The sequence below is a fragment of the Periplaneta americana genome, chromosome 11 (genome assembly GCF_040183065.1).
Source record: "Periplaneta americana isolate PAMFEO1 chromosome 11, P.americana_PAMFEO1_priV1, whole genome shotgun sequence".
In the NCBI taxonomy this organism is placed as follows: Eukaryota; Metazoa; Arthropoda; class Insecta; order Blattodea; family Blattidae; genus Periplaneta; species Periplaneta americana.
The window spans coordinates 147,874,943-147,888,322 of NC_091127.1; the positions used below are offsets into that span (position 1 = coordinate 147,874,943).

Consider the following 13,380-nt stretch of genomic DNA (forward strand, 5'->3'; position numbering starts at 1 on the left):
GCAATCGGTTAAAATTAACGGCTACAGTTCACAGAAGTCGGAACGGATAATTATGTCCAAACCCTTCTGCGGAACAGCCCGAGTCTGTCCAATAAAAATATGAACTGGAGGTCAAAACAAGTAACTGGGGCTTAATCTGTAATGTAATGAAAGAAACAACACGAGAAGGAGAAATAGCAGAGGCCGGAGGAGAAGAAGAAAGAGAAAGAAGATGAATTAATCTCTAGCATGAAGAAGGCAGCGAATGTGTGACCGTAATGTATATGAGTTACTCTAGCTGATAGCTTCACATCGGTGATTCCTGTAGTCCTTGAAACGCATAAGGAAACCTATCCCGAACCTGACTCGTCCAGTTGGTGCGGACGGCTCTTCATGTACTTCTCTGTACTTCCATCTATTGCGACAGGATATTTTATTGAATATTACGGAGGAAGTGATAATGTCTACAAGTACCACACTGCACAGAGTTACATAACCGAAATAAGAATATGCGAGAATGGCTAATTGATAAGTTTTTCAAGGTGAAGACAAGGAGAACACACATGGAAAAGAGAAATATAGGGAGAACAAGGGGAATGCAAGGATAACAAGGGGATGACATGGAGAACAAGGCAAATATAAGAAGAACAAGGGGAATACATGGAGAACAAGGTAAATATAAGGATAACAAGGGGAAGACAAGGAGAACACACATGGAGAACAAGGCAAATATAAGAAGAACAAGGGGAATACATGGAGAACAAGGTAAATATAAGGATAACAAGGGGAAGACAAGGAGAACACACATGGAGAACAAGGCAAATATAAGAAGAACAAGGGGAATACATGGAGAACAAGGTAAATATAAGGATAACAAGGGGAAGACAAGGAGAACACACATGGAGAACAAGGCAAATATAAGAAGAACAAGGGGAATACATGGAGAACAAGGTAAATATAAGGATAACAAGGGGAAGACAAGGAGAACACACATGGAGAACAAGGCAAATATAAGAAGAACAAGGGGAATACATGGAGAACAAGGTAAATATAAGGATAACAAGGGGAAGACAAGGAGAAAACACATGGAGAACAAGGCAAATATAAGGATAACAAGGGGAATACATGGAGAACAAGGTAAATATAAGGATAACAAGGGGAAGACAAGGAGAACACACATGGAGAACAAGGCAAATATAAGAAGAACAAGGGGAATACATGGAGAACAAGGTAAATATAAGGATAACAAGGGGAAGACAAGAAGAACACACATGGAGAACAAGGCAAATATAAGAAGAACAAGGGGAATACAAGGAGAACACATGGAGAACAAGGCAAATATAAGGAGAACAAGGGGAAGACAATGAGAACACATGGAGAACAAGGGAAATATAAGAAGAACAAGGGGAATACAAGGAGAACGAAGGAAGATAAAGGAGAACAAGAGGAATACAAAAGGAACAAGGAAAAGTCAAGAATAACAAGGGAAAGACAAGCAGAACAAGGAGCACAAGGGGAATAGGCCTACAAGAAGAACACCAATGGAGGGATACAAGGATCGTCATTCATGCAGATTCATCCGTTGCGACAGAAGAGCGGCAGTTTTGCACACATGTAGTTGATATATGCAACATAGTAAAGCTATGTACCTGTCGATTATTTTACTAGAATCTCATTTCAATAAATTAAATACCTGCTGTTCAGGTTTTAAACCGACCAAAGAGGATATAGTTCAATTGACAAAAAAGTGCGTAAGACACACTTAGGGAGGATGGAACAGTTCTCTGGAATTTCTCGTGCAGAGTTTTATCCCCTAGTGATAAACTGGCAACATGGTTTCGGAGCAGCATAGAAAACTAAGCGAGCTTTGTACACAAGCGACCAAGTTTTGGTCTTTTTTTTTTTACCGTAATTACTGTTAAATTATACCGTAGTAGTATTTTAAAAACATTGTTGGAAAACTTAAGAGCCCAAACAAACTTTGACTGAAAGAAAACACGTCTCTTTCTTGTTTAGTCGTGTTAAAGATTGAATACTAGTACAAAAGCTTACCTGTTCCCTGTAGTGGACGTGCGAGACGGCCCTCCATTCCGAGAATTACTGAAACAATAAATGAAATAATATATTGTAGCATGCTTGATAAATTGAGATTCATTTATTTATTATTTAATGTATACGTGCCTACATAACAAAAAATATCCAAGAAAAAAAGGACAAATAAGGCATTAACCCTTAAAATAGGCAACGGAAGCTAAAAATGCAAAATAAAACTAGCCCTATGTTCCCAAAATGTGCGGAAACACGTTTTTCTCTAGAAGAAGAACAAAGAATGGAAGAGGGAAATGGTAAGAGAGACATTAAAGGAACGGTTTTCGTGTAAATTTAATTTAAAAAACTACTAATTTCAAGCCACTACACGATGCGAGCAGATTGCAACGTCGAGCCAGACAGCAGCTCACCTAGCACAAGACAGACCGAATTCGTTGACTTCTTACATCTATATTACTAGAAGTGTGTGTTAGCGGCGGTGTTGCCGGTCTGCTGAAACGTCCAAATTAATTTTCTAATTAACCGTGCATTTAATCACAAAACGTAATATAGGTTTTCTATTAGTTTAAGTGTACTCTATCGTCCCTTTCAATCTGCAAGATTATTTCACTTTCAACCGTAAGTACTGTCATTAATTTCATGGGGTTATTGTTTGAGATATTTCAAACAAAAAAGTTCAATGGAATTTTTCTCGTTTTTGCTTACTTTTCGGGATAAAAATTGTTTTATATGAAACATTTCATAGGATGTTTTGGGAAAGCCATTGATTTAATTCCCAATATGCTCAGTCAGTTTAAGAGAGCAGAGTATTATGATAATAAACAGGCTTCGAGACTTCGGACCCGATAGAGCAGTTCAGTGGGAAATCCGCATAACGATGTACTGAGTATAGTGGTAAAGCGTACAGTGGGTGGGAGTACTGTAGAATAAATGCCAACAAATACGCAAAGGAAAACGCTCTGGATTTGAAGGTTCTGACGAATCATTTGGTTTTCATACAAACTGTGTCTGAAACTATTACACGGTTAGAGAAGTCAGAGCAAGAGATGCCGGAACCCCTCAAATTAATTTAGAAAATGATGCAGAGAATTAATGAGACATCAAGTACACCGGTTACTGAACGTGTAAAACAGAAGTGGAAATCAATTTTAAGTAAAAATAACGGATATGGAACATTGTGTAACATAAACAGCAAATTAGTGGACATAGAGTCACCCGAGAATAAAGGACTGTCTCTTAGAGACTGCAATGATGTTTTTTCGTTTTGCTCCTATCACGTCATACGACGTAAAGCGCAGCTTTCTACAGTACAAACTTCGGCAGATAACCGAAAAAGATTTACGTTTGAGACACTGAGAATGTATCTGTGTATAATTAAACACAAATGCTTATAAAAGACAGGAGAATAAATGCTTTTCACATTCTTTTGACATTATCATTGTGTAATGTATATTTACTTCCAGAATGTACATATGTGTTTCCCCATACTACCGTACTCTACTCTACTCTAAACAGCAACGTTGTTACCTCAACACATCTCTATCTACCTGCAGCGAGTCAACAACCTATAGTGCATGCACAGTAAACTTATTGTATCGGGTCCGAAGTCTCGAAGCCTGATAATAAATGATTGACAGAATTTTGGTTTTGTCCTTTAAATGTGCAGAAATTTTATCCGAACAAATGTAACTTAACAACTGTTCTCGGGTTCCCAGCCAGGTGAGTTCGAGATTTGCTTCCAAGCTTTCGATGGCTAGCTCTGCCATCTTCTTCAGGGAATGAAGTGATGTGGGACCATGTCTAGCCCGTATATATGTTATAGTAGGGCTTCCCGCTGCGGGCCAATTAGGAGCTAGTTCCTAGTCCCGACCGCCAGGCACATTCTGGTTGGTGGAAGCGGTAGCCAATCAGGAACTAGTTGCTGTTCCCGACTGTCTGCCGTGTGCTGGTGATCGAAGCGTATTGATGGCAGGTTTCCATGCTGTACTCCAATCACGCCGGGAAAACCTCAAGTCATACAACTCTATAGGGCGCGCCACCGATTTTGGCATGTGAAATAAGTAATGGGAAACTTAAGTGCGAGTGTCTAACTTTGTAGCAATCTATACGCGATAAAGCTGGGACTTGTGAATGGTAGATTGTTGATGTGACGTGTATTTAGGAGGAGGTACCGTTCTCAGCTGCAGTGACAACAGAAACTCACTGACTGGACACTGTACTCAAGGACACACCGCAGGAAAGTTAAGTGCGAGTATCTTACTTTTGCCGCAGTCTGGGCAGCAAGACTGACAGCTGTGGTTGGCAGATTGCTGAAGTGACGTGTATAGGAGATGGTACCATTTTCAGCTACACATCAATAGATGCTCGCAGACTGTGCATTGTACGCAAGGATACGCGCCAAAATCCCTGGCGTCAGCTGTAACTTTTCGTTCCATGGTGGGATTTTACAATGTTATATTTGTTTTTAAAGCTGTGCAGTAATGTAATCGTGTGATTCAAGAAGGACAGTCCAACAACTACAGCTGATCAAATACCGCACCACACAGTATGCTTTCGAGGATACATTGGTTCCTCAATGTATAAATATTCTGTTTATTAACATAGCCGAGGGAACAAGAGTAGGCCTAACCCTGAATGGCTCGACGCGTACCCCAGGTTGGGAATCGCTTGTGTAGAGAGATGAAATATTTTTATATTTTAGCCAATTTTTTCCCTACAAAGTGAAAGATCCGCCTGCATACGAAACTAAGGCATATAAAATTATCCGTATATTTACACTTTTGGTTGTATTAAAATGGAAATTGACGCTTTAAACCAAGGAAGTTTGCAATTCAAATGCCAAAGTTTCTTAAAACCTGTAGAGATAGAATAAATGTGAGACGAATGAAGGAAAAATGTATCGTGAGAAACCAGAGCGCGGTCCTGTTTTTATTCTGTGTAAATTAAGATGGTCCAAACGCAGATGGAAAGCCGAAACATACTTAGAAAATCACATTTTTCATCTACAAATATATATATATATATATATATATATATATATAACTTATATGTATATAATTTGAACTGGTAATGGAAATTACGGGAAAACGGCTGAACGGATTTTAATGAATGATCCGTCATTTTGAAGCTTGGAACCGAAAGTTTTTCAGAAAGATAGTAGTTTTCAGTGAAATGTTAATTTTCCTACATTATATTCCTATTTTCCAAAATCCATCTTTCGTCAGTTTTGAGAACTAATTGCATTTCTGAATAAAACAAAACACACACTACAATAAACAATAGGCTATTACACGAAGGCCATGGCCTGCAAGATAGCCGACATATTTAGAGCTCAAATTCAATTGATTATCAAAAACTTCAAGACTAAAAATAATTTACAGGTCTGATTCTGCGGTGTGTAATTTTCTGAGTACAACTGTGTATTGGATATTAAAATCTACAAAACTTGAGGTGGCTTGATGACATTAATACCATTAGAAAAGAAATATTATTATAGTTAATGCCATGATGTTAATTAAAACTACAAAACGTGCGTAAGATAATAATATTGTTATTAAAAATCAAATATGGTTATAGTTATTAATCAAGTGGGGTTGGGCTTTTTCATATACTTAATGGCAGTGTGGTGTAGATACTTACATGCGTCATTCTCTTCAGTATTGGCTCGAGAGAGCGCAAAAATTACAGTTCCTAAGGAAAGACGGTATTACTTACTGATCAAATAGGAGGCCTACAAAATTTTGTAGTCTCTCGATTATTTCAGCAGGATAAAATGATTTTACCCTCTACATTTCAAGCTCTACATGCAGCAGCTCTACCAAGATGCTATGTTTGTTGTTCGAAAGCATAGCAAATCTGATATATTTTTTTTAATTTTCACCTTCAATCCACAATGACCTGAAATAGCTATTGCTTTACTCCCACAAGAAAAACCCATTGATCGTCCTGACATTGTTACTTGCGTTTTCGCGTTGAAACTCAAAAACTGAAGGTGGATACGTTCAAGAAAAAATATTTAGCATAAAAAAACATTCAGAGGGAGTATGTTTCATTATTATGGAAGCAAATAGGCTAACTTTCAAAATGTCTGGTATTCTTCATTGAAAATAAATCTGAAAAATTTTTATTTGAACGTCTAATGAACTTAGTTTGCAGCATTTGCTGCACAAGGCACTAGTACCCTATTATTTGTCGCGGATTTAACCTAGGTATAAATTTCCTATGTTTGAGCAGCAGATTAGAGCTTCTTGCAGGCTGTAAAATATGTACTGTAATGATGGGAAATTGGATCCGGCGCCTGTGATTCAGTCTGAATAGTGTCTGACTAACTAAGTGGTGTAGGTCTCTCAGTACCTGAGCCAAGAACTCTGACAATGCACAAAAGATGGTAAATTATAGGCTTGTAGTAAAGTTAGAGACTACTTAAGTTTAAAATTAAATTAAATCCGTGGAGCGACAGCCCATGGAGGACCAAGACCGACCAGCCGACAGCTGGTCTCATGTCCACATAACTCAGCACAGATGAACGATCATCCAATCAGTACGAGGTTAGCGTGTGGTTAACATGATGAGACATAGTTGGCTTACGAAACCGGATTTCGCTATTCGCTGTAGCTCCCCAAATTCATACGATGCTGGGTGACGAGAAAAATTCTTCCTCCACGAGGACTCGAACAGTCGTTCATTACAAATATTCGCAGTCCAAGACATGACGACTCAGACCACGCAGGTACGGCGAGGAACAGAGAAGATAGTCATATTTTTAATGAAAATAAATGAATAAAATGTACATAAAAATAAAGAGAAAATATGCTGAAATTACCTAAGAATGAAAGTTCAATAAAAAATGAGACTTCGACATTCAAGAAAAAAATAAAATTTAGATCATAACAGGCAAGAACAAGAAAAATCTGTGCAACGAAGGAGTAAAAGTTATCAATTATTTACAGGATATAACCTAGTTATGGTGTAAAACACCACCACCACCACCACCACCACCACCACCACCACCACCACCACCACCACCACCACCACCACCACCACGACCACCACCACCACCACATTTTTCACACTTAGCGTCGGTGGAATTGCCTATAGAGAGATGGTATTTGAAGAGATGAGGCCGAGATTTTGCCATAGATTATCTGACATTCGCCTTATGGTTGGGGAAATCCTCTGAATAAAGCCAAACAGGAAATCAGCTCAAGCGAGAATAGAACACACAGCAGGAAAACACACTACCGTCAGAGGTATGCTCGTGACCCTCACCGTCGTCATAATTATTTCGATGCTTAAGAATTGATAGGTCGTAAGAGTATATACAAAAGTGAAATTTAATTTAACTACATTATTATTTAGAATAACTAAGTTACTATGTTCACAAAATTGTAAAATTAACTAATATTTTATCTATCTATCTAATCCTATCCATCTATCTAATCCTATCCATCTATCTATCTAATCCTATCCATCTATCTATCTAATCCTATCCATCTATCCATCTAATCCTATCCATCTATCTATCTAATCCTATCCATCTATCCATCTATCTATCTAATCCTATCCATCTATCCATCTATCTATCTAATCCTATCCATCTATCCATCTATCTATCTAATCCTATCCATCTATCCATCTATCTATCTAATCCTATCCATCTATCCATCTATCTATCTAATCCTATCCATCTATCCATCTATCTATCTAATCCTATCCATCTATCCATCTATCTATCTAATCCTATCCATCTATCTATCTAATCCTATCCATCTATCCATCTATCTATCTAATCCTATCCATCTATCCATCTATCTATCTAATCCTATCCATCTATCCATCTATCTATCTAATCCTATCCATCTATCCATCTATCTATCTAATCCTATCCATCTATCCATCTATCCATCTAATCCTATCCATCTATCCATCTATCTATCTAATCCTATCCATCTATCTATCTAATCCTATCCATCTATCCATCTATCTATCTAATCCTATCCATCTATCTATCTAATCCTATCCATCTATCCATCTATCCATCCATCCATCTATCCATCTATCCATCTATCCATCTATCCATCTAATCCTATCCATCTAATCCTATCCATCTAATCCTATCCATCTAATCCTATCCATCTAATCCTATCCATCCATCCATCCATCCATCCATCCATCTATCTATCTATCTATCTAATCCTATCTATCTATCTATCTATCTAATCCTATCTATCTATCTATCTAATCCTATCTATCTATCTATCTAATCCTATCTATCTATCTATCTATCTATCTAATCCTATCTATCTATCTATCTATCTAATCCTATCTATCTATCTAATCCTATCTATCTATCTATCTATCTATCTATCTATCTATCTATCTATCTATCTATCTATCTATCTATCTATCTATCTATCTATCTATCTATCTATCTATCTATCTATCTATCTATCTATCTATCTATCTATCTATCTAATCCTATCTATCTATCTATCTATCTATCTATCTATCTATCTATCTATCTATCTATCTATCTATCTATCTATCTATCTATCTATCTATCTATCTATCTATCTATCTATCTATCTATCTATCTATCTATCTATCTATCTAATCCTATCTATCTATCTATCTAATCCTATCTATCTATCTATCTATCTATCTATCTATCTATCTATCTATCTATCTATCTATCTATCTATCTATCTATCTATCTATCTATCTATCTATCTATCTATCTATCTATCTATCTATCTATCTATCTATCTATCTATCTATCTATCTATCTATCTATCTATCTATCTATCTATCTATCTATCTATCTAATCTATCTATCTATCTAATCTATCTATCTAATCTATCTATCTATCTATCTATCTATCTATCTATCTATCTATCTATCTATCTATCTATCTATCTATCTATCTATCTATCTATCTATCTATCTATCTATCTATCTATCTATCTATCTATCTATCTATCTATCTATCTATCTATCTATCTATCTATCTAATCCTATCTATCTATCTAATCCTATCTATCTATCTAATCCTATCTATCTATCTAATCCTATCTATCTATCTATCTAATCCTATCTATCTATCTATCTAATCCTATCTATCTATCTATCTAATCCTATCTATCTATCTATCTAATCCTATCTATCTATCTATCTAATCCTATCTATCTATCTATCTAATCCTATCTATCTATCTATCTAATCCTATCTATCTATCTATCTAATCCTATCTATCTATCTATCTAATCCTATCTATCTATCTATCTATCTAATCCTATCTATCTAATCCTATCTATCTAATCCTATCTATCTAATCCTATCTATCTATCTAATCCTATCTATCTATCTAATCCTATCTATCTATCTATCTATCTATCTATCTATCTATCTATCTATCTATCTATCTATCTATCTATCTATCTATCTATCTATCTATCTATCTATCTATCTATCTATCTATCTATCTATCTATCTATCTATCTATCTATCTATCTATCTATCTATCTATCTATCTAATCCTATCTATTTTCTAATCCTATCTATCTATCTATCTATCTATCTATCTATCTATCTATCTATCTATCTATCTATCTATCTATCTATCTATCTATCTATCTATCTATCTATCTATCTAATCCTATCTATCTATCTAATCCTATCTATCTATCTAATCCTATCTATCTATCTAATCCTATCTATCTATCTATCTATCTAATCCTATCTATCTATCTATCTAATCCTATCTATCTATCTATCTAATCCTATCTATCTATCTATCTAATCCTATCTATCTATCTAATCCTATCTATCTATCTAATCCTATCTATCTATCTAATCCTATCTATCTATCTAATCCTATCTATCTATCTATCTAATCCTATCTATCTATCTATCTAATCCTATCTATCTATCTATCTAATCCTATCTATCTATCTATCTAATCCTATCTATCTATCTATCTAATCCTATCTATCTATCTATCTAATCCTATCTATCTATCTATCTAATCCTATCTATCTATCTAATCCTATCTATCTATCTAATCCTATCTATCTATCTAATCCTATCTATCTATCTAATCCTATCTATCTATCTAATCCTATCTATCTATCTAATCCTATCTATCTATCTAATCCTATCTATCTATCTAATCCTATCTATCTATCTAATCCTATCTATCTATCTAATCCTATCTATCTATCTAATCCTATCTATCTATCTAATCCTATCTATCTATCTAATCCTATCTATCTATCTATCTAATCCTATCTATCTATCTATCTAATCCTATCTATCTATCTATCTATCTAATCCTATCTATCTATCTATCTATCTATCTATCTATCTATCTATCTATCTATCTATCTATCTATCTATCTATCTATCTATCTATCTATCTATCTATCTATCTATCTATCTATCTATCTATCTATCTATCTATCTAATCCTATCTATCTATCTATCTATCTATCTATCTATCTATCTAATCCTATCTATCTATCTATCTAATCCTATCTATCTATCTATCTAATCCTATCTATCTATCTATCTAATCCTATCTATCTATCTATCTATCTAATCCTATCTATCTATCTATCTATCTAATCCTATCTATCTATCTATCTATCTATCTATCTATCTATCTATCTATCTATCTATCTATCTATCTATCTATCTATCTATCTATCTATCTATCTATCTATCTATCTATCTATCTATCTATCTATCTATCTATCTATCTATCTATCTATCTATCTATCTATCTATCTATCTATCTATCTATCTATCTATCTATCTATCTATCTATCTATCTATCTATCTATCTATCTATCTATCTATCTATCTATCTATCTATCTATCTATCTATCTATCTAATCCTATCTATCTATCTAATCCTATCTATCTATCTAATCCTATCTATCTATCTAATCCTATCTATCTATCTAATCCTATCTATCTATCTAATCCTATCTATCTATCTAATCCTATCTATCTATCTAATCCTATCTATCTATCTAATCCTATCTAATCCTATCTATCCATCCATCCATCCATCCATCCATCCATCCATCCATCCATCCATCCATCCATCCATCCATCCATCCATCCATCCATCCATCCATCCATCCATCCATCCATCCATCCATCCATCTATCTATCTATCTATCTATCTATCTATCTATCTATCTATCTATCTATCTATCTATCTATCTATCTATCTATCTATCTATCTATCTATCTATCTATCTATCTATCTATCTATCTATCTATCTATCTATCTATCTATTTATTCTGGTGTAACTAAGGCCATCAGGCCTTCCATTCCACATCACCAGGAATACAAATACAATAGTAGAAATAAAAAGAAAAAATACACTATAAACAAAGTAAAGCCACACAAGAAATAAAAAAGAGAAAAAAACACTATAAACAAAGTAAAGCCACACAAAAATATACACAGGTTGCGGTCACACAAACTTTAAATGAGTGATTAAGCATCATAATTAATTGTATCCTAACTAATTAGCTAACATAGGCCTAAACAAGAAACTTGGAATTTTAATCTAGAGTAAAAAAAAACACAAATCAACACTTCTAGCAATGCCTAAAAAGCATTAAATAAGACAAATTTTTCCAATTTTTTATTTTTGAATTGTGATAAAGTCCGGCAGTCCCTGACGTCATTAGGTAACGAATTCCAGAGGCGAGGTATTTCTACAGTATAGAACGATGAATATAAAAACGTTCTATGATGAGGGATAGGAAGAAGTGCTTGATGCCGGTTTCGAAGAGTTGTGAGAAACTGAAAGCGCGATAGCAGATAATTCGGAGTATTTTGTCCTTCAGTAAAAGATTTTGCAAAGCAGACACATGCATAAAAAGTTTGTCTATTTTGAGAGAAATTAATTTTTAAAACGGTTGTCTGATTCACCTGCAAATTCACAGATACGAGGTATCACTTCTTAGCCATCGATTTGTTTTCCTGGATTTTGTCCATTTCATCCTCATTCTTGTATGGAATGTGAATCAACTCTATACATTCGTAAGCAGCCGGATTCCCTGATCCTGCGGTCAACATTACGTATGACAATTGCTCAAGACGATAATGTCGACAGTAAGGCAAAGTCACATGCGTCGTTCAGAATGGAAGAAGACATGAATACGAACGGAGTTCGGTAATTTATAGCTTAGGAAAGCTTTTACTGGAGCTATAGTGAAGAAGACTGCATTAAACTAGTAATTTAAAAACTAATTATTTAGAAATTCAATTTTTATTTCATTGCGTCATTTGAAACGATCAAACAAACATGATTTCCTGCATCTTTTAACGTTATCCAGAATATTTATTGTGCAGGACGAAACTGGGAGGTTTGGTGTAACACAATGTTAACACATTGCACACTGTATAATTTGTGTCGCCGCATTCCCGCACGCAGACAAAGAATCACGGTTCAACGGTGACTAAAAGCAATATAATTCTGCAATAACTATAAACAACTGAGCACAGCTTCAATTAACAAGAGGTAAATGTGTCGCATCTATAAATTACCTGATTTATTTATCTTTCGGTGCTGAACACATTTGCAAGGGACCGGAAATTTCATATAAGTAGAGCATAAGCTTTTGTTCATCCATTCTACAGACGAAAATTTTCACTAGTTTTTTATGCTCGACCATGCCTAAATGTAGTAATTATACACCTGGTAGCAGTCCTTTAATGCATGTCATTAAATTACACCTATTCATTAAAGTTCAGGTTTTCGATTATTCTCGGATATGCAATCGAAAGACAACGAGGGAAACGTCACGGAGGCTGTAAATCCAGTACTGTCGCAGAAGATTATGTTCTGTTACTATAATAATTAGCGTTAATTGTAAATAATATTCAAATAAATTCAATTTGTAATCTCGTTTTTCAATTCTAAATCAATTTCCAGGTTATATCAAAATTAGTTCATGTTATTCTCAAGATTACATCAAGATCGATGACATTATTGTTCCTCGGAAAAAATCAATACTTTCGCGTCTGCGCACATCTCACAATTTACGAGCTATGCACAAGGTCACTTCCGATCTTCAGTCAGATACGAATAAAATGAATACTTCTGAATAATTTCAAGTTAGAAATATGGTCGAGCATAAAAAGTCGTATGAAACTTGCCTATAATGGTAATTAAGACGCTCGTATGAAAATTATGAAACTCGCTAGCGTTCGTTTCATAAACAAACATACTCGCGTCTTAATTACTATCATTATAGGCTCGTTGGATAATGTACTATTAAATTATCATTGTCGTCTTCGACTGTAACAGATTCTACTGTCGTTTACTACT

At 34.9% G+C, this 13,380-nt stretch overlaps 1 protein-coding gene across 3 annotated transcripts in view; it reads right to left on the reverse strand.

Annotated features, from left to right (window-relative positions):
- LOC138709440 (carbohydrate sulfotransferase 5-like) overlaps positions 1-13,380 on the reverse strand; it is a 585,125-nt gene that overhangs the window by 67,761 nt on the left and 503,984 nt on the right. For all 3 annotated transcript variants that reach the window (XM_069840209.1, XM_069840207.1, XM_069840208.1), the window contains one exon: positions 2,032-2,079. In XM_069840209.1, coding sequence (XP_069696310.1) covers positions 2,032-2,079 — 48 coding nt within the window. The remainder of the gene's footprint in view (positions 1-2,031; positions 2,080-13,380) is intronic.